Below are 20,068 nucleotides of genomic sequence, written 5' to 3' on the forward strand. Positions count from 1 at the left end.
GGAGATGGCGGGGCTCGGAGGACAAAGTTCTGTCCTAGGAGAAGGCACCCCATGAGCTGTGCTGGGGGTCCCTGGGGGCCTGCACCACCCCACCCTGCCAGCTCCCACCCCTGCCGGCCCCTACCTGCAGCTCCAGCCAGGTGGGGGGCTCCGCACGCACCCCGTTGGCATAGGTGCGTCTCAGGCGCTCGGCACAGAAGGGGCCATAGGTCGCCGGCCCTTGGCCGATGAAGTTCAGTAGATACTGGTGGGTGAGGAGGGGAGAAGGGAGGAAGACACTCAGAAAGGAGGCCAGTTTCTACTCACCACCCAGGTGAACTTAAAAATTATAATACTCAGTGTGTAATGTGCATTGAGGGGCACCCTCACACCCCTTAGAAGGAACATGGTCAGTGTGTTTCTGAGGAGCAGTTTGGCAACACGTTTTAAACGGTGCATAGTCTTGATGTGTGTACACTCTTTGTCACAATAATGCAGGCCTATCCTAAAGGTGGATGTGTGGTTTTTGGTCATGGTGGCATCTATGGTGATAAATGACTGGAAGACGGACTTTAAATGCCCACCCACAACTCCAGTGCCTTCTGGAACAGCGAGGCATCAAGCTGGCATCTGGGAGGTCGATACCATGAGAAAACATAATGAAGACAGTAAATGAAAAGTGCAGGGCCAGGCCCAGTGGCTCACGCCTATAATCCCAGCACTTTGGGAGGCTAAGGTGGGAGGATCACCTGAGGTCAGGAGTTTGAGGCCACCCTGGCCAACATGGTGAAACCCCATTTCTACTAAAAATACAAAAATTAGCCTGGTGTGGTGATGCGCACCTGTAATCCCAGCTACTCAAGAGGCTGAGGCAGGAGAATCGCTTGAACCCGGGAGGCAGAGGATGCAGTGAACCAAGATCTCTCCACTGCACTCCAGCCTGGGCGAGAGAGTGAGACTCCGTCTCAAAAAAAAAAAAAAAAAAAAAGCAGAAGAGTCCATGTCCCAAACATGTTCAAGAAAACGCGTTGAAGCTCTTTTTATCTCACAGAGAGATGTTATTTCTTCTGCCTTAGGGTAGGGAGGGACAGCCTGGAAGGGTTTACTGGTGTCAGGAGCAGCCTGAGTGCCATGCGCAGATGGCTTCAGTGACCATGGTTCCTGCTGTCCCCAAAGGGACATGTGAGAAAGTGTTTTCTGTTTGATCACAAGGACCCTGTAACACCACAAAAGGCCAGAAGAAAAAAGTAACGGAAGTTACCTCTGAGTGTGGGGGTGACTTTTATTTTGGTTTTAGATGTTCTGCATTTCCACGTATTACTTTTATAATCAGAATTTAAAGGCATATTAAATCAGTGAAGCTTGGGGCCACTAACACTCGGCCAACCCACCTCCATTTTCAGTCCTAAGAACTAGAAAGAGGTGCCGTGGCCCATCTCCAGGCAGGGCCCACTCCTGGACACCTGTCTTTTCAAGGCCCATGTCATCTACCTTCTCATTTTAGTCTTGAAGCGCCATCCCGGCACCTGAGTCAAAGTGAAATGGCCCTGCAGACCCTGCGTAGGGGCTAGAAGGAGCCCAGGAGCAGGGTCCTCTTTTCCAGATGGGGAAACTGAGGCCTGGAGAAGCATAGGCATGGCTGCCCATCTGGCCTGCAGGAGCAGGAGAAATGGGCCACGGACTGGAATCTGTGGACCTGCTCCAGGGCCAGGGGCCACCTACACTCCCACCAGAACCTGCCCCCTGCGTGCCCTCCGGGGCCCTCTCACCTTCATGAACCTCTCTGAGGGTGGGAAGCAGCCGAGGCAGAGGCTGAGCAGGATCCAGCCCCGGGCCAGGCTGCTTGTTTTGAAGTTCTCCGAGAGCTGCTTGCAGATCTGGCAGTAAATCTCATCCCTGAAAGACACAGACCATTAGGAGAGTAGGCTGGGGGATGGAGAAGGAGAAGAGACGGGGTACCTGGGCACACAGCTCTTCTGCACCTCTGAGAGGTCCCATATGCAGGGCACCTCTCCAGCACTGGGGCCCTGCCCAGCCTCCTCCTCTCTCAGCACAGTGCCACCAGGCTCTGCACCCCTGCTCGGTTCCTTTCCCATGGCGTGTGCTCTCGGTCCTTTAGGGTGGGGCTGGGCTTCAGGAAGCAGCGGGTTCTCCAGCCACAGCCCTGTCCTCAGCAGCCGTGCCCTTTGCACAGCCCATCTGCTCCCAGATGTGCGGGATCCCCAGCCTCATGGTGAGATCTAGTCTCATGGTGATTACAGTCATTTCTCCCTCTGCCTTGAGGCCCCAACTCCCTCCCTGAATGCAGCCCCTCCCCTCCACAGCAGAGAGAAAAGTGAGGACTTCATGGGAGCCACTCAATCCCATCTCCTGACCATTCCCACTCCCACAGTCTATGGAGCCTCCCCACTCCTGGTGGGGGTGTGTTGGAGGCGGTTCTCTCCTGTGTCCTTCCCCATGGACTCAAGCCTCTATCATGTTATAAAAGTGGCCCATTAACACCTCAAATGCCACGTCTCCAGAGGCCAGCATCTTTCCCCTAATACTCAGTGGTGTGCTGGTAAATGTTTATCAACCGGCTCCCCCAGGAAGAAAAGCCCAATTCATCGCATTTGCTTATTTCTGTGATGTAAATGTTCCCACCAAAGCCAATGTCAACTGCGACACGACGTCACCGAACAGAGTTGGGAAGCAATGTGCATGGTTGGCTCTCTGAGTTCCTGCATCCCTCCTCTTTCTGCGGTCTACAGGCATCGCCATCAGCCGTTCACCTGAACTGGAAATCTGGGGGTCACCCTGGAGCCCTCCCATCCCTTCATGTCCCCAATCCAACCAGCCCCCACCATCCAGCCAGCCCCCACCATCCAACCAGCCCCCACAACCCAACCGGCCACCACCATCCAACCGGCGCCCACCATCCAGCCGGCCCCCACCATCCAACCGGCCCCCACACCCCAACCAGCCACCACAATCCAACCAGCGCCCACCATTCAGCCAGGCCCCACCATCCAACCAGCCCCCACAACCCAACCGGCCACCACCATCCAACCGGCGCCCACCATCCAGCTGGCCCCCACCATCCAGCCAGCCCCCACAATCCAGCCAGCCCCCACAACCCAACCAGCGCCCACCATTCAGCCAGCCCCCACCATTCAGCCAGCCCCCACCATCCAGCCAGCCCCCACCATCCAGCCAGCCCCCACAATCCAGCCAGCCCCCACCATCCAGCCAGCCCCCACAACCCAACCGGCCACCACCATCCAACCGGCGCCCACCATCCAGCCGGCCCCCACCATCCAACCGGCCCCCACACCCCAACCAGCCACCACAATCCAACCAGCGCCCACCATTCAGCCAGGCCCCACCATCCAACCGGCCCCCACATCCTAACCAGCCACCACAATCCAGCCAGCCCCCACAACCCAACCAGTCACCACAACCCAACCAGCCCCCACAATCCAGCCGGCCCCCACCATCCAGCCAGCCCCCACCATCCAGCCAGCCCCCACAACCCAACCAGTCACCACAACCCAACCAGCCCCCACAATCCAGCCAGCCCCCACCATCCAGCCAGCCCCCACCATCCAACCAGCCCCCACAACCCAACCGGCCACCACCATCCAGCCAGCCCCCACAACCCAACCAGTCACCACAACCCAACCAGCCCCCACAATCCAACCAGCCCCCACCATCCAGCCAGCCCCCACCATCCATCCAGCCCCCACCATCCAACCAGCCCCCACAACCCAACCGGCCACCACCATCCAACCAGCGCCCACCATCCAGCCGGCCCCCACCATCCAGCCAGCCCCCACAACCCAACCAGTCACCACAACCCAACCAGCCCCCACAATCCAGCCAGCCCCCACCATCCAGCCAGCCCCCACCATCCAGCCAGCCCCCACCATCCAACCAGCCCCCACAACCCAACCGGCCACCACCATCCAACTGGCGCCCACCATCCAGCCGGCCCCCACCAGGCCCCCACACCCCAGCCAGCCACCACAATCCAACCAGCGCCCACCATTCAGCCAGCCCCCACCATCCAGCCAGCCCCCACCATCCAGCCAGCCCCCACAATTCAGCCAGCCCCCACCATCCAGCCAGCCCCCACAATCCAACCAGCCCCCACAATCCAGCCAGCCCCCACATGCTGCCATCTGTCTCCTGCATGTTTCCTCTGTCCCCTCCTCTTGGCTCTTGTTCCTTGGGCAATTCCTCATCAGCTCTCTCTGGATCTCTGTAGCAGCCCTGCCTGGCCTCCCAGCCCCAGGCTCCATCCTGCCACATTGCCAGGGAGGTCTTTCTGGAAGTCAAATATGATTGAGATCCTCTCTTGTGTAAAACTTTCCCCACTTCCCTTAAGATAGAATCCAAGCTCCATGCCCCAACTATGGCAAACCACTCAGAAATTCCAGACCCTGTGGGCTGTCTCAAGGGTGACTGTTGCCGGCCAAAAGAGTGAGGGTCATGATCCAGTATACCACTGCAGGCTATATGAGTAAACAGCAAACTGTTCTCATAAAAGCAGAATGTTGGCAAACTGACAAACTGCGTCTGCTGCCTAGAAGGAATGCTGAGGGCAGTGATGACCCAGGCACAAGTGTTTCTTGTGATTATCTACAGGGCACGTCTGAAGTCTGTTAGTAATAATATGAACCTGTGATCAATTAAGCAGCTGACCAATTGTTACCTCCTCCTCCTTGCTCATTCTACCCAATAAATACTAAGGGCTGAAGAAGCTTGGGGCAGGGGCTATCTTTGCTTACTAGGAGCAGGGATTCCTTTTTCTTCCACTGGCCCCTTTAAAACAATTTCTTTTGTCTTAAGTTTTCATTTCTACGTTCATCCCCCTTCGTTCCGTCTCGTAATGACGGTCTCAAGTAGTGACAGTAGTAACTGTCATAGTGACGGTCTCAAGTAGTAACCGTGGCAGTCTGTCACAGGTGACCTGTCTACCCTTTCCCTCTGTCTGGCAAACACCCCTCCTCCTTCCTGGACCAGGTAAGCACTAAGGCCACTCCTCCTTGGTGCACCTGTGGGGCCCTGAACAGACCTCCATCTTAGCACATACTGGCATTGTGAATTTCCTGGTCCTCTCGTGCCCCCCAACTAAAGGGTGAGCTTCTCCAGGACAGAGCCATGTCTTCTTCATCTCTGTTGCCAGCCCTCAGGCTGGGGCCTGACCCAGAGTGGGTAATGAGCAAGTGTGTGTGGAATGTGTGACAGACGTGGAACGGGGCATCTGCTTTGTCTGGGAATTTCACCAAGGCCCTGCAGCCAAGGACAAATGGATGCTCACATCCAACATTCTAAAGAGACACATTCTTGTAGGATTTACTAAAAGGTGGCAGAACTAGTGCAGCCACCAAGCCACCTCCAGCCTGCATAAAGGAAGATAAGAAATTTGGAATGTGATTCCTGGAAGGGACTTCATGGGGGTAGAGAGATCTGTGGCCCATTTCCACTCCCTGTACGTGATGAGGGTGGTGATGGGGACCCCAGGAGAACTGGGGGCTGCCAGAGAAGATGGGGGCTGCCAGAGAAGAGACCCATGTCACTCCCCATCTGATGCCTGCTGAGCTCCAGAAGCCCACTTGCCACCTCCCAGGGTACTAGAATAGAGCCTGTTGACTGAGTTCTTGCCAGTGCTTGACTTTTGTAACCTGGAGTTAGGTACCTCCATGAACAAAGACATTAGCGCCTGCTTGTTCCTGGAGAATTCTGAGCCCATCCTGATGGGCAAGGAGGAGAGAGGACAGGAGATAGGAGCTGCACGTGTACTGTATGGTTGGGCAGGCATGAGCTTCCTGCTGACCAAAAGATGTCATGGAAGGAGCTGAGCTTCAGGCATCTAGATGGGATCCAGCACAGGCAGGCAGCCCATTTTCTAGAAGACCACAGCAGTAAGAGGCTGTGGGATGTTCCACTTCAGCCTAGAGTCAGTAGGAAGTCTCAAGGGATCAGTGTTGGACAGTATCACTGCTGGACACCAGCACTGTATGGGAGTGCCTATAGGGAGTGTCTGAAGAACCCAAAGTACACGTCATTTGAACATAACTTTTATGTGTCTGCCATATTGGAGGGTGTGGTGGCCAGTGAGGATTAACCATGAGAGAATTAGAACCAGCTAAGTCAGAAGACTTGCCCAGCTAGTGTCATGCAGGCAGCTAAAACTTGAGAAGCCCTGCAGTCTTACTGGCTTGAAGAACCAGAGGAGAGAGTTTGGGGTACCCACAGCAGCTTGAAAGGGAGAAGGGAAATCCTGGAATGAAGAGAATCAGAGGAGTTCTAAATTTTGCACATAAAATCTTCCCAAATCTCTGGTTGCCCCCTGACACGCATGGTGGGGCAGACTCCAGGTACTCTAACCAAGGCTAAAATAACTAAACAGGGATTCTAGCTTCTGCTCATCATGGAGGAGACAGAGTTTGAGTCCAGCCAAGGTAGTTGCCTCCTAAAACAAAAAATCAATGCTCTTTGAAAGAGTACAACAGAATCCAGAGTCTCTAACATATCATCCTCAATGTCCAGGATACAACCCAAAAGTACTAGACTTATGAGGAAAAAACAGTCAAGTACCAGATATATGAGGAAACAAACACACCACCATCCTCAAGAGAAAAGACAGTTAATAGAGACTGACCCTGAGATGACCCAGGTATTGGATTTGCAGAAAAGATTTAAAAACTACTGTAACTCTGCTCAAGGATATAAAGGAAACAATGCTCATATGAATGAACAAATAGGAAATCGGCACAGAAATATAAAAAAGACCCAAGTACAAATTCTAGAACTGAAAAATACAATATCTGAAATAAAAAATTTGTTGGATGGATATGACAGCAGACTGGGGAAGACAAAAGATCAGTAAATTTGAAGACAGGTCAGTAGAAACTATCCAATCTAAAGAACACAGAGTAAAAAGAAAGAAAAGATAAGCAGACCCCTAGGTATCTGAAGAACAATATAAAAGAATCTTACAGAGGCTTAATTAGATTTTGAAGGAAAGGAGAGAGAATGAGGTAGAAAAAATATATGAAGAAATAATGACCAACAGTTTCCCAAATTTTGTTAAAAGTATTAACCTAAAGTAAGTGAACCCCTAAAACACAGTAGTCTGTCCCTTAAAGCAGTGAACAATCAGCCTCTGTATCTTTGGATTCTGCTTCTACGCATTCAGCCAACATGGATGGGAACTGCAGTGTTTGCAGGCTGACTATACGTGTTTCTTCTAATTGGTATAGAAACCCATTCCTATAAAGCAAATTGTATATAAAGCACAAAATGTATAATATAAATGAGGAAGCCATTCATTTACAGGGCCCTGCACTACAGCCTGTTCTAAAAGGAATCACTGGTCCATGATGACTCTTTTCCTAAAACCGGGTTTTACTCATGGCTTTTTTTTAAAGGCAGAGCACATAGTGAACCCTCGGTGGCTATGACATCTGCTGTCCTGAGACCCAGCCTGCAGGCCGCAGGACAAGGAGGTGTCACAGGGGTGGTGGGGGAGGCTGTGGCCATGGGCTGAGAGCCAGCAAGGGCATCTGATGCTCTGAATGGGGCTGGGATGGGAGTGGGAACTGACCTGAGGCTGGGCCGCAGGATGGCGTAGCCCACGACGAAGTGCACCTTCTCCAGGTTGGACATGGGCCGGTCTGCACCAAGGTCATCGGGCTCCAATGCCTCCTCTCCAGTGTTCAGCTGGCTGGCCACCTTGAAACCCAAAGGCAGCCATCAGGACAGCTATGATTCTCCCCATCTGCCAAGTAGGAAACTGGTGCACAGGGAGGGAAGCAATAGACTGGCACCCTGCAGCAGGCCAGCAGCAGCTGGGAGCAGAGATTCTGTGCCCTGGGCTCACCTGGCCCGTGATCCGAGAGGACCGCTTCAGCTTCATGGAGGAGATATCCTTGGTTCCTTTGTCCTTGTGGCCAGATCTCTGTGGAGGGAGACAGTTCCCGCAGGAAGGTGAGCCTGGGCTCACCTCAGTGATGCTGACCCCACAGCCCCCTGGGGTGGAGCACGTGTCCCTTTCACCCAGCCATTTCCTGGCCCGATTTATAAAGCACCATGCAGTCCCTCAGCTCAGCAGAGCTTTACCACACACACATACAGGTGCATGTCCCATCCTCACTTCCAGGTGTGGAATCAGAGGTTCAGGGAAGGCAAGAGACTAGACAAAAGCTGCTCAGTGGGTCACCAGCCCCCAGGGAGGGGCTCAGGGCTGTTCTGATCCCAAAGCTTGTGCCTCTCCCCAGTAAACCCCTGGGAGGTGGGACTGGGTCTGAGCCCAGGTACTTAGGACAGCCCCAGGCCATGGTCATTCTCAGTAAAGATATCAGATGAAGCAGGATGCTCTGCCACTGCAAGGTGCTCTGCAGGGGATCCGAAGAGCCGGGGTTGAGAGGCCAGGTAGGAGGGAGGGACTGGCTGCAGCCACTAGGATCTGTTGCTCTCCTTAGGCAGAGGCCGCCCCTTCTCATGATGGTGTCATGAGAAGAATTTGCTGCCAAAATTGGAGCTCAGTGTGGGACTGAGCTTGGGTGGGGGTCAGTCTGGTCCAGGGCCAGGCACCAGCTCCTGGGTGCGTCGAAGCTGGTTTACCGTAGAGAGGCCGGCCATGAAACACATGAGCTGGCAAAGTCCGTGAGGGCAGTGAGGCTTGCTGGGCTCACTGCTCTGTGTCTGGGGCACATCAGGATACTTAATAAACAGGTGCAGGACAGAAAACCTGAGACCTGACCTCTGGGAAGCCAGTCCTGCTTCCCCCCATGTCCACCCTTCAGAGGTGCTGGTTGGCTGGACTGCCTCCCAGAGTCTTTTCCCCGAGTGGCTGCCAGCCTCCAACATGGCCCCCATGATCCCTGCGTCCTGAAATTCCTGCCCTGTGTGGGCCCCTCCCACAGCCACAGGTATGTGACTTCCAAGACTGGACATTTGCATCTTCCTTCTTGCTTTTCTTCTTGGATCACTCATGTTGGGGGAAGCCATGTTGTGACGATGCCCAGGCAGCTTTGTGGAAAGGCCCACGTGACAAGGAACTGAGGCCTCCCACCAACAGCCATGTGAGTGAGCCCTCTTGGGAGCAGCCCCTCCGGCTATCAAGCTTTCAGATGACACCATCCCCAGGGGACAGCTTGACAGCAACCTCATGAGGGACCCTGAACTGGAACTATGCAGCTAAGCTGCTCCTGACCCTCAGAAACTGTGTGAGATAATGAATGTGTGCTATTTGAAGCAGTTAGGTTTGGGGGGGGTAATTTGTTACACAACTATAGATATCTGACACACTCTGGCAGAGCCCATACCTCCAGAGATCAAGGAGTCAGGGCTTGGGCTTGGGCAACTTCTCTGTAATTCCTGGACAAGGTTGGCCATGTGATGGGGCTGCAGGCTCCTTTAGATTCCTATGCAGTTAGCCTGTACACAGGACCCCACAGGTACTGAGCTAAGTCCCAGCTGGTCACCTGGCACACGGGGCAGTCATGGGCTCCTGCCACTGGCGGGCCACTGAGTGCTGTCACTGCGTGTAATTCATTTGGACTGTTCTTGGTCAGTTCCACAAAGATTACAGCATGGAAATGGACCTTAGGAAGGACTTCTGACCAAAAATGGATGTGAATTAACTTTCATTAGAGGGCAGGGTAGAACGTGGGTCAGGAGCTCAGTTTTTGAATTCAGCAGAATGGATTCAAAGCCCAGGTCCCATACGCGTGTCCACTGCAACTGGGGGCAGGTCATTTCAGCTCTTCGTTTCTTTAGCTATAAATAAATATAGTCATCCCTACCTTGTAGGGTTAGCCTACCTGGGAATTGAATTAAGAGTAGCAGCTGGCACAGAGCAGGCTGTCGGTCAATAACACCTGTTATTATTATTGTTATGTGCATCTGAATCTGGCTCAAGTCACACCCAATACTCAGAGTCCAGGGCACCCTCTCCGTTAATGACTGTATAATTCAAAAAGCCCGGGATGGGGATTCATGAGCTCCTGAACATGGTTCAACACTGAAAGTGCCTGCACCATGGCCTGGGGGCTGGGTTCCGTGGGTGAGGCTGAGGACAGGGCTCCAGGTCTTGTCTCTCCGTCCTGTCTGGCTGCCCCAGGGACTGGGCCCTGGTAGGCACCTGGCAGGTGTCACCCTCCTCTGCCCGCTGCTGCCCCCGACTTGCCTGTGCAGATCTACTGTGCTGTGGAACCTGGGCACCGTGCTCCCTGTCCAGCGTGTCGTGGATCTGCCGCATCACTGAGCTGCCCTGCTGTCTGCTCCTGGCATACAGCACTGGCTCTGGGAGGTCACCCATGAACCTCAGGATGACGTTCCATATGACGAGGGCGGCCTGGGGAAACAAGACAGAAGGCCCAGTGGGAACCCATCAGTGACTGCGGCCCCTTCCTTCTTCCCCTGAGCTATAGCTCAGACCCCAGGTCCACTAGAAGCCAGTGAACCCTGGTACCAAGCAGTCAGTGTCGTCTTCGTGGTAAAGCAGCGGGTATCGGAGGGGCCGCCGGATGTGTGTGTGGCTGGCTGATTTCTGGAAGTAAGTCACAGCGAACTTGGGGAAGGTGTATTCGGCCAGGCCATCCACATCCTCCTCAGGCTCCTCTGCCATGGGGACTGTGTCCAGGTCAACCTCAAGCAGCTTCTGGGTCTTTGATTCCAGATCCTACGGCCATTGAGGGAGAACATGGGTCAGCAGGGCTTTCAGGTAACAACCAACCCATCAGCTGGCTGTCCAGCAGGCCAGGCAGCACGGGGGCTGTTGCATTACCCCGCTCCCTCAGGTGCTGGAGACCACCCATCCCCACATTCAGTGGGCTCAGGTGGGCTGCCGTGTGCCAGCACAGGGCTCTCTACACACCCTGCCGGGCAGGGGCAGGACTCCTGCCCTCTCCCCTCCTGGCCCCATGCTCAGACACTGTGTCCTCTGCCGCATGCACCATCCTCACTGCAGCTTCCTCAGCCACACTGCAGAGCAGCGGCCTCAAAGGTGCTCTGGGGGTGCCCGGGTGGGGTCAAATATACACGGGGAATGCCGTGTGATGGAGAGCCCAGCAGCACTGGTAGAGAAGGCTCTAGGAAGTCTTGCAGGTGGGAAGCCTGCCTGACTCGAAGGCTTTGACCACAGAACCCACGCACGCTCCCCTCTTCCGTGTGGGACCAGCAGGGCTACAGCACACGCTTGGCCACCGCTCTGGCTTCTCAGGAAGCCGAGAGGTGGACTGAGTTCACGGACTGGGCAGGCTTCCCTGTCCCCAACCGGGGCGGATTGTGGACACCAGGCTTGTGTTACCTCAAAGCGCGGCGGGGCCTGGCCCTCCTGGCCCCCAATCATGGCAGGGAGGAAGCCAAACACCTTCTCCACCATCTCCGTGTCAGTGACGGTGTCGTAGATGGATCTGCGCTTCTTGGTGGGGAGAGCGCCTTGGCTCTTCTGCCCCTCTGCCGGGATGATCAGCGGCGCCTGCATACCCCATGGAGGAAGGTTACCCAGGGGCCCAGCAGGGCTCAGGGGGCCCAGCCCTGCCTACCTCACAGGGCAAGCACCTCCCAGAAGCCAAGTAAGCCTCATCCTGCCATCATTTGTCCAAATCAATATTCTGCTCTGAAACAATAGATTTTAACAGCTAGTGTGGTTAGAGATCAACCAGCCAGGGCTTTCCCTTTCCCAGTGATAATAAGAGCTCTGGAGAGGTGAGGTTGCTGGCTTGTCCCTGCCCTCAGATGGCCCTTAAGGCATCCCTTCAAACTCCAGGGACCCCCTAGGAACCCAGCTGCACAACCACTGCTCAGTACTACTTGGTCCCTTCATTCAAAGGGCATCAAGGGTCCACCAGGACAGGTCCCCAGGGGCTGCAGTAACGAAGTCACAGATCAGACTGCTTTGCGGCCAGCTGGGAGCATGCGGGTGCAGAAGCATGCTGCTGATGTGTCTGTGGGTGCATTCTCTCATTTGCCCTGTTCACTGTATTAGCAGTGTGCTTAGTAGACCAAGTTTTCATCCATGGAGCAGAAGTCAATTTCATCCTAGCCCCTTTGCCTTATCACAACTTCCAAATGAGCCAAGTGTGAAGGTTGAGTCTCGAGTACTCGATGGAGGAAATGGGGTTATTCTCTTGGCGCTGTCCCCCTGCTCCCTGTCCTCCCAGCCCCCCAGACACTCAGCAGCTCCCCTTGGTATTAATATTTCTGTCCCCTGAGCTGTCATACACAGCCCAGTAACCAGGGCACTTTGCTCTCTTCCATGGAACTGGGGCCTTTCCCAGCTTGTCTGGCTCAGCTTTGCTGCACCTTCCAGGGGACCGACCATCCCTGCCCCAAAAATCATCTCCAAGGTGAAAGGGAGGGGACCTGAGCTCACCTTCCAGGTTCAAGGCTAAGGCTGTCCCATTGACCTGCTGCCTCTCCCATATTATACCCTGCATGCTCCTGGGTGGTGGCCATGGCTCCCCAGCCGTTGCAGAGCCATTGTAGAACTGACTTTGAACAGAGAGAGGAGGGTGTGTCTCTCATGATATCTACATCTCAGCCCAGGTGCCTGCTAATTTGCCTCTTGTGTCCTGTATCCTTGCTGTGCTCTTGAGTAATTGAACAGATTTTACATCTTGGCTTGTGGCAGGGGCGGGGGGATTTTCCAAAGTGCTTCTGGTGGGCTCTAACCACAGCCGCTCACTCCTTCTTGCCCTCACCCACTGGGGCCCCAGCCAGCCCCACCTGCCCAAGAGGCCAGGTGACCACCTACATTGGCCTTCCTTTGCTGGAAGTTGCGCCGGGCAGCCATGCCCCTGGCATGGGCCTGAATGACCACCACTGCCCTCCTCTTGGCCTGGACTTGCTGACGCACCAGGTATCCCCTGCACAGGGCCTGCAGCTGGACTGTCCTCTGCCGCATGGCCTGGTACTGCCTCGCCAGCAGCTGGCTCCGGGCAATAGCCTGCAGGCGCTCAAAGCCCACGAGGATCTGCAGAGGCAAGAGGGAGGTGGGATCAGGGGCAACAAGGCCTTCCCCAGGAAACAGAGAGAGGTGCTCCCCAGGAGACAGTGCAAGATAGATTTACAGTTAGTTTTGTTTTGGCAAAGGGCTGGTGCTAGAATGGTACACACCTATGAACACAAGAATAGTAAGTGAGTTATTGCTTGTAAAGTACTTAGACCAGAGCCTGACATGCAAATAAGTGCTAAATAAGCATTTGTGAAATAGCATAAATAATAAAGTGGCCTCCTTGGGGCCGGGGATGGAGAGAATTGGTGTGGATTTCACATGGGTGAAATGGGAGAGTGGATTCCTGAGGCCCTGCTGTCCACATCTGCCAGCCAAGTTCAGCTGACTTGCCCACGGGCTAGCACACCCGTGTGGAGGCCTGTGGCCACTCAAATCCCTCAGGGCATCTTTAAAGTAAAAGTGCAGTAATAAATGGATGAACACCACGTCAGTGCCGCAAACATCCCCTGGGCCACAGCAGTCCCTGGGCTTCCTAAAGACCTGCCCAACAGGTTGGCTTAAGAGCTTGGAAGTCACAGCCCCTCATCTAAACCCCAGCTCTGGGGTTTACTAGTCTCATGCTCCTGGGGAAACTGCTCAACCCCTCTATGTCTCAGTTCCTTGATGTACAGAGTTGGTTTAATATTAAATAAAATGATGTATGCGAAGCAACAGGCCCTAAGGAACTGCTCCACACAGGTCAGCTACTATCATGCCATTGGTGGGCATGGAATGCAGGCAGGCTGGGCCAATCTTGCTGATGTGACCATTTCATGTCATGACCAGTCACATCCGTGACAAGAGCAAGTGGCCAAGTGACACGGGCACAGCCATGGTTGCTCTAGTTCATTCTTTTGAGCAGATACTCATTAGCAAATGCCCGTGGTTAAGAGAAAAAATTAGGAATAGGTACTTGGAACAAAGAATAATAAATCCATTTGCTTATTTGTTGCCCGCAAGTTGGGAAAAGACAGGAGTTATTCCATTCCAGAGCAGGACACCTAGTCTAGCTCTGAGGATGCTCCAAATTCTGCAAAACATTTTGAAGCCTACACACCATGGGGCTGGAGATTATGCTAAGAAGAGACTGTGTGGGATGATGAGGTCTGATCATTTTAAATTTGCATGCCACGTCTGTGAATGATTTGATCCTTCCTGCCTGAGGTCTCTCATTCAGAGAAACAAACTTTACAAATCTGTCTTTTACTGGACAGTTACCCGCTGGTCCCGCGGGCCCAGCCGCCCCAGCGAGCCCTCTCACCAGCTTGAAATTCCTCCTGTTGCAGTAGCCTCTCCACCAGGCCTGCAGGGTCACAGCTGCCTGCCTCTGCCTCAGGAACTCCTTCCTAGAAGGGCAATGCAAGCCACACACATGTAACAATCCCAGATGGTTTAAAGCCTCTGAGGGAGAAAAACTGGTTTGGAAGGGAACAGGGTTAGTGAAATATTGGGAAAAATGAATATGTACAATCAGTACGTATTCTCTTTCTCAGAAGGTGTTACAGACCAAAAGACGCACAGGCAGGTTAGGAACAAAAATCTACTATCAGCAACCCAAATTTGTGGATGATGACAGTCCAGTTTTTTGTTGTTGTTTTTGTTTTTGTTTTTTGTTTTTTTTTTTTTAGACAGAGTTTCACTCTTGTTGCCCAGGCTGGAGTGCAATGGCACGATCTCGGCTCACTGCAACCTCCGCCTCCCAGGTTTGAACAATTCTCCTGCCTCAACCTCCCTAGTAACTGGGATTACAGGTGCCTGCCACCACGCCCAGCTAATTTTTGTATTTTTAGTAGAGATGGGGTTTCATCATGTTGACCAGGTTGGTCTCAAACTCCTCACCTTAAGTGATCCACCCACCTTGGCCTCCCAAAGTGCTGGATTACAGGCATGAGCCACTGTGTCTGGCCGACAGTCCAGTTTTTTTAAGTTATCAGAAAATTCTTCCTCATTCCCTCTACCCCCAAAGAGCTACAAAGGGATAAAACTTACTTCCGCATTTGTATTGCAGACGGCCCTCCTCTGGCCACTAGCCCAGGGCTGGACACGGAGAAGAAAACCTGAAAGCTGGGCTCTGGCAAGGTGGAGTCACTCCCAGGCAAGCTCAGTGCATATAGAGATGCAGGCATGCCTCAGTTTATTATGATGTTACTTTGCTTTATTGCACTTTGCAGATATTGTGTTTTCAGAAATTGAAGGTCTGTGGTAGCCGTGTGTTGAGCTAGTCTATTGGTATCATTTTTCCAACAGCATGTGGTCACTTCATGTCTGCATCATGTTTTGGTAATTCTTGCAATATTTCAAATTTTTCATTATTATTACAACTGCTATGGTGATCTGTGATCTTTAATGTTACAATTGGAATTGTTTTGGGGCACCACAAACTGCACCCATATAAGATGGGAAACTTAATAAATGTGTGTGTTCTGACTGCTCCACCAACCAGTAGTGCCCCATCTCTCTCTCTTTTCTCTGTTTCCCTGTTCCCTGAGACAGAGCGATACTAAAATTAGGCCAGTTAATAACTCTATAATGGCCTCTAAGTGTTCATGTGAAAGGAAGCATCTCATGTCTCTCACTTTAAATCAAAAGTGAGAAATGATTAAGCTTCGTGAGGAAGGCCCGTCCAAAGCTGAGACAGGCCAAAAGCTAGGTCTCTTGTGCGAAACAGCCACATTGTGAATACGAAGGAAAAGTTCCTGAAGGAAATTGAAGGTGCTACTCCAGTGAACACATGAATGATAAGAAAGTGAAACAGCCTTCTTGCTGATATGGAGACAGTTTTCATGGACTGGATAGAAGATCAAACCAGCCACAACATTTCCTTAAGCCAAAGCCCAATCCAGAGCAAGATCCTAATTCTCTTCAATTCTGTGAAGGCTGAGAGAGGTGAGGAAGCTGCAGAAGAAAAGTATGAAGCTAGCAAAGTTTGGGTCATGAGGTTTAAGGAAAGAAGCCACTTCTATAACATAAAAGTGCAAGGTGAAGCAGCAAGTGCTGATGGAGAAGCTGCAACAAGTTATCCAGAAGATCTAGCTAAGGTCACTGATAAATGTGGCTGCACTAAACAACAGATTTTCTTTCTTTTCTTTTTTTTTTTTGAGATGGAGGCTCCCTCTGTCGCCCAGGCTGGAGTGCAGTGGCGTGATCTCAGCTCACTGCAACCTCCACTTACCTCCCAGGTTCAAGCGATTCTCCTGCCTCAGCCTCCCAAGTAGCTGGGACTACAGGCTTCCACTACCATGCCCGGCTAATTTTTTGTATTTTTAGTAGAGACGGGGTTTCACCATATTGGCCAGGCTGGTCTTGAACTCCTGACCTTGTGATCCACCCACCTCGGCCTCCCAAAGTGCTGGGATTACAAGCATGAGCCACCACACCCGGCCAACAGATTTTCAATGTAGACAAAACAGCCTTATATTGGAAGAAGATGCCACTAGGACTTTTATAGGTAATAGAGAGGTATAGAGAGGTCAGTGCCTGGCTTCAAATATTTGAAGGACAGGCTGACTCTCTTATTAGCAGCTTATGAAGCTGGTGACTTTAAGCTGAAGCCAATGCTAATTGACCACTCTGAAAATCCTAGGGCCCTTAACAATCATGTTAAAGCTACTCTGCCTGTAATCTAGAAATGAAACAACAAAGCCGGGGTGACAGCATATCTATTTATAGCATGGTTTACTGAATATTTTAAGGCCACCATTGAGACCTACTGCTCAGAAAAAAAGATTTCTTTCAAACTATTACTGCTCATTGACAATTCACCCGGCCACCCAAGAACTCTGATGAAGACATACAAGGAGATTAATGTTGTTATGCCTGTGAACAAAGCATCCATTCTGTAGCCCATGGATCAAAGGGTAATTCAGACTGTCAAGTCTTATTTAAGAAATAAATGCCATAATGCTATAGCTGCCATAGATAGTAATTCTCCTAATAGATCTGGGCAAAGTCAATTGAAAACCTTCTGGAAAGCTTTCACCATTCTAGATGCCACCAAGAACATTCATGATTCAGGAGAAGAGGTCAAAATATCAACATTAACAGGAATTTAGAAGTTGATTCCAATCCTCATGAATGACTTTGAGGGGTTAAGACTCCAGTGGAGGAAGAAACAGAATATGTAGTGGGAATAGCAAGAAAATTAGAATTAGAAGTGGTGCCTGAAGATGTGGCTAATTTGCTGCAATCTCATGATAAAATTTGAATGGATTAGGAGTTACTTATTTTTTATTATTATTATTTTTTTTGAGACAAGGTCTTACTCTGTCGCCTAGGCTGGAGTACAGTGGTGCAATCTCGGCTCAATGTAACCTTCACCTCCCAGGCTCAAGTAATCCTCCCACCTCAGCCTCCTGAGTAGCTGAGACTACAGGCGCACATCACCACGCCCAGCTAATTTTCTGTATTTTTAGTAGAGATGAGGTTTCACCATGTTGCTCAGGCTGATCTTGAACTGCTGGGTTCAAGTGATCCACCTGCCTCAGCCTTTCACAGTGCTGGGATTACAGGCATGAGTCATCTTGCCCAGCCAGGGGTTGCTTCTTATAGATGAGCAAAGAAAGTATTGTTGTTGTTTCCTTTCTTTGTTTTCTTTTTTGGAGACAGGGTCTCACTCTGTCATCTGGGCTGGAGTGCAGTGGTGCCATCAGAGCTCAACATAACTTTGAACTCCTGGCCTTAAGGATCCTCCCACCTCAGCCTCCCAAATAGCTGGACTACAGACATGCATCACCATGCCCAGATAATTTTTGTATTTTTATTTTGTAGAGATGAGTTCTCACTACGTTGACCAGGCTGGTTTTGAACTCCTGGCCTCAAGTGATCCTCCTGCCTTGGCCTCCCAAAATGCTGGGATTACAGGTATGAACCACTGTGCCTGGCCAACACTTTCTGATGTCATTCTACATGTATGTAGATAAAATATATAAGAAAATTGTATTACATATGAGAGAAGGTAAATGGACATAAAAGGGGGTAAAGTTTCTATACTTCACTGGAAGTGGTAAAATGATGACACCGGTAGATACTTTCTCTCTGTGTGTATGTGTATAATGTGATACCTAATGCAACCACTTTAGAGAGCTATAAAAAAGATATATACTCTAACACATTGTAGATAAATCAAAATGAAATACTTAAAAATTTTTAAATAAGTCATAGAAAGGCAGGAAAAAGAAAACATAAAAATGCAAAGGAGAAAGGAAAAAAATAGAAAGCAAAAAATAAAATGGCAGACTTGAGCTCTAACATGAATAATTACATTAAATGTAAAAGGCCTAAATACAGTAAGTCCTCAATGTTGTTGATACCTTCTTGGAAACAGGCTTTGAGTGAAATGATATGTAATGGAACCAACTGTTTTCTCGTCAACATTATAATGAAACCACATTGAAGGGAACAATGATATTCGAACACCTACTGTATATTCTTGGAAAGTCATAGTTTCCAAGACTCTGTTGATGATGTTAAGGGAGAATTCAATGTATGCCAATGACATACATTGGCAGAGACTGGCAGAATGGATTGAAAAACATGACCCAATTACATACTGTCTGAGAAATTCACTTAATATATAGTTATATAGGTAGGCCGAAAGTAAAAGGATGAAAAATATAGATCATGTAAATAGTAATCAAAACAGGAGTGGCTATATTAATACCAGATAAAGTAGACTTCAGAGCAAAGGAGATGACCAGAGACAGAGAAGGATATTACATGATAATAAAAAGCACATCCACCAAGACATAGCAATCCTAATTGTGTATTCACCAAACAACAGAGCTGCAAAATATGTGAAGCAAAAATGATAAAACTGAAATGGAAAAGGCAAATCCATGATTATAATTAGAGACTCTCTCAGCAATTGATAAACACATAGACAGAAAATCAGCAATAATATAGACTTCAACACCACTATCAACCAACAAGATCTAATTGACATTTTTCAGAGCACACCTCCGAATTAACAGCAAAATATATGTTCTTTCCAAGTGCTCTTAGAATATATACCAAGAGAGGACGTATCTTGGGCCATAAAGGAAACTTCAACATACTTAATAGAACTTAATTCATACAGAGTGTGTCTCTTACCATAGTGAAATCAAACTAGAAGTCAAAGACAAAATGATAACAGAAAAATCTCTAAACACTTGAAAACCAAACAACATACTTCTAAATTTCACAGAGGAAATTTCAAGGAAAATTTAATTTTTTTTCTGAGTGAAAGTGAATGAAATTGAATGAACTAAATGAAAGTATAACGTGAACATTTGTGAAACACAGCTAAAGCAGTGCTAAGGCAGAGATTTATATCACTCTACATTAGAAAAGAGGAAAAGCCTTGAATTAATAATCTAATCTCCTGCCTCAAGAATCTAGAGGAGGAAGGGTAAAATACACCCAAGGATATATTTTGGAAGGATGAAAATAATGAAAGAGCAGAAATTAAGGAAATTAAAAATAAAAAATTAGAGAAGAAGTAATGAAACTAAAGCCTGATTCTTTGAAAAGGACAAGAATGTTTTTTGTTTTGTTTTGTTTTGTTTTTTTGAGACAGAGTCTTACTCTTGTTGCCCAGGCTGAAGTGCAATGGCACGATCTTGGCTCACTGCAACCTCCACCTCCCAGGTTCAAGCGATTCTCCTGCCTCAGCCTCCCGAGTAGCTGAGATTACAAGCGCCTGCCACCACACCCGGCTAAATTTTGTATTTTTAGTAGAGACAGGGTTTCGCCATGTTGGCCAGGCTGGTCTCGGACTCCTGATCTCAGGTGATCTGCCTGCCTCGGCCTCCAAAGTGCTGGGATTACAGGTGTGAGCCACCATGCCCGGCCAGGACAAGAAAATTGATAAATCTTTAGCAAGACTGACAAAGAAAAAAAGGGGAAGACATAAATTGCCAATATGAGGAATGACACAGGGGATATCATTACAGAGTCTGCAGATATCAAGAGGATAATAAGGAAACACTATGAACAAATTGACATGCATACATTTGACAACTTAGATAACATGGACTAGTTCCTCAGAAAGCACAAATGACCACAACTCGCTCAATATAAAATAATTTGAATCATTCCTATAACTATTAAATAAATTGAATT

The 20,068-nt window shown here is 50.1% G+C and overlaps 1 protein-coding gene across 1 annotated transcript in view; it reads right to left on the reverse strand.

Moving 5' to 3' along the window:
• MYO7B (myosin VIIB) overlaps positions 1-20,068 on the reverse strand; it is a 72,308-nt gene that overhangs the window by 15,570 nt on the left and 36,670 nt on the right. Inside the window, exons 20-28 of the mRNA XM_063712646.1 lie at positions 14,229-14,313; positions 12,728-12,946; positions 11,279-11,449; positions 10,442-10,651; positions 10,157-10,324; positions 7,847-7,924; positions 7,571-7,698; positions 1,749-1,875; positions 125-244 (exon numbers count right to left, since the gene is read on the reverse strand). Coding sequence (XP_063568716.1) covers positions 125-244; positions 1,749-1,875; positions 7,571-7,698; positions 7,847-7,924; positions 10,157-10,324; positions 10,442-10,651; positions 11,279-11,449; positions 12,728-12,946; positions 14,229-14,313 — 1,306 coding nt within the window. The remainder of the gene's footprint in view (positions 1-124; positions 245-1,748; positions 1,876-7,570; positions 7,699-7,846; positions 7,925-10,156; positions 10,325-10,441; positions 10,652-11,278; positions 11,450-12,727; positions 12,947-14,228; positions 14,314-20,068) is intronic.

The sequence above is a fragment of the Pongo abelii genome, chromosome 11 (genome assembly GCF_028885655.2).
Source record: "Pongo abelii isolate AG06213 chromosome 11, NHGRI_mPonAbe1-v2.0_pri, whole genome shotgun sequence".
Classification (NCBI taxonomy): Eukaryota; Metazoa; Chordata; class Mammalia; order Primates; family Hominidae; genus Pongo; species Pongo abelii.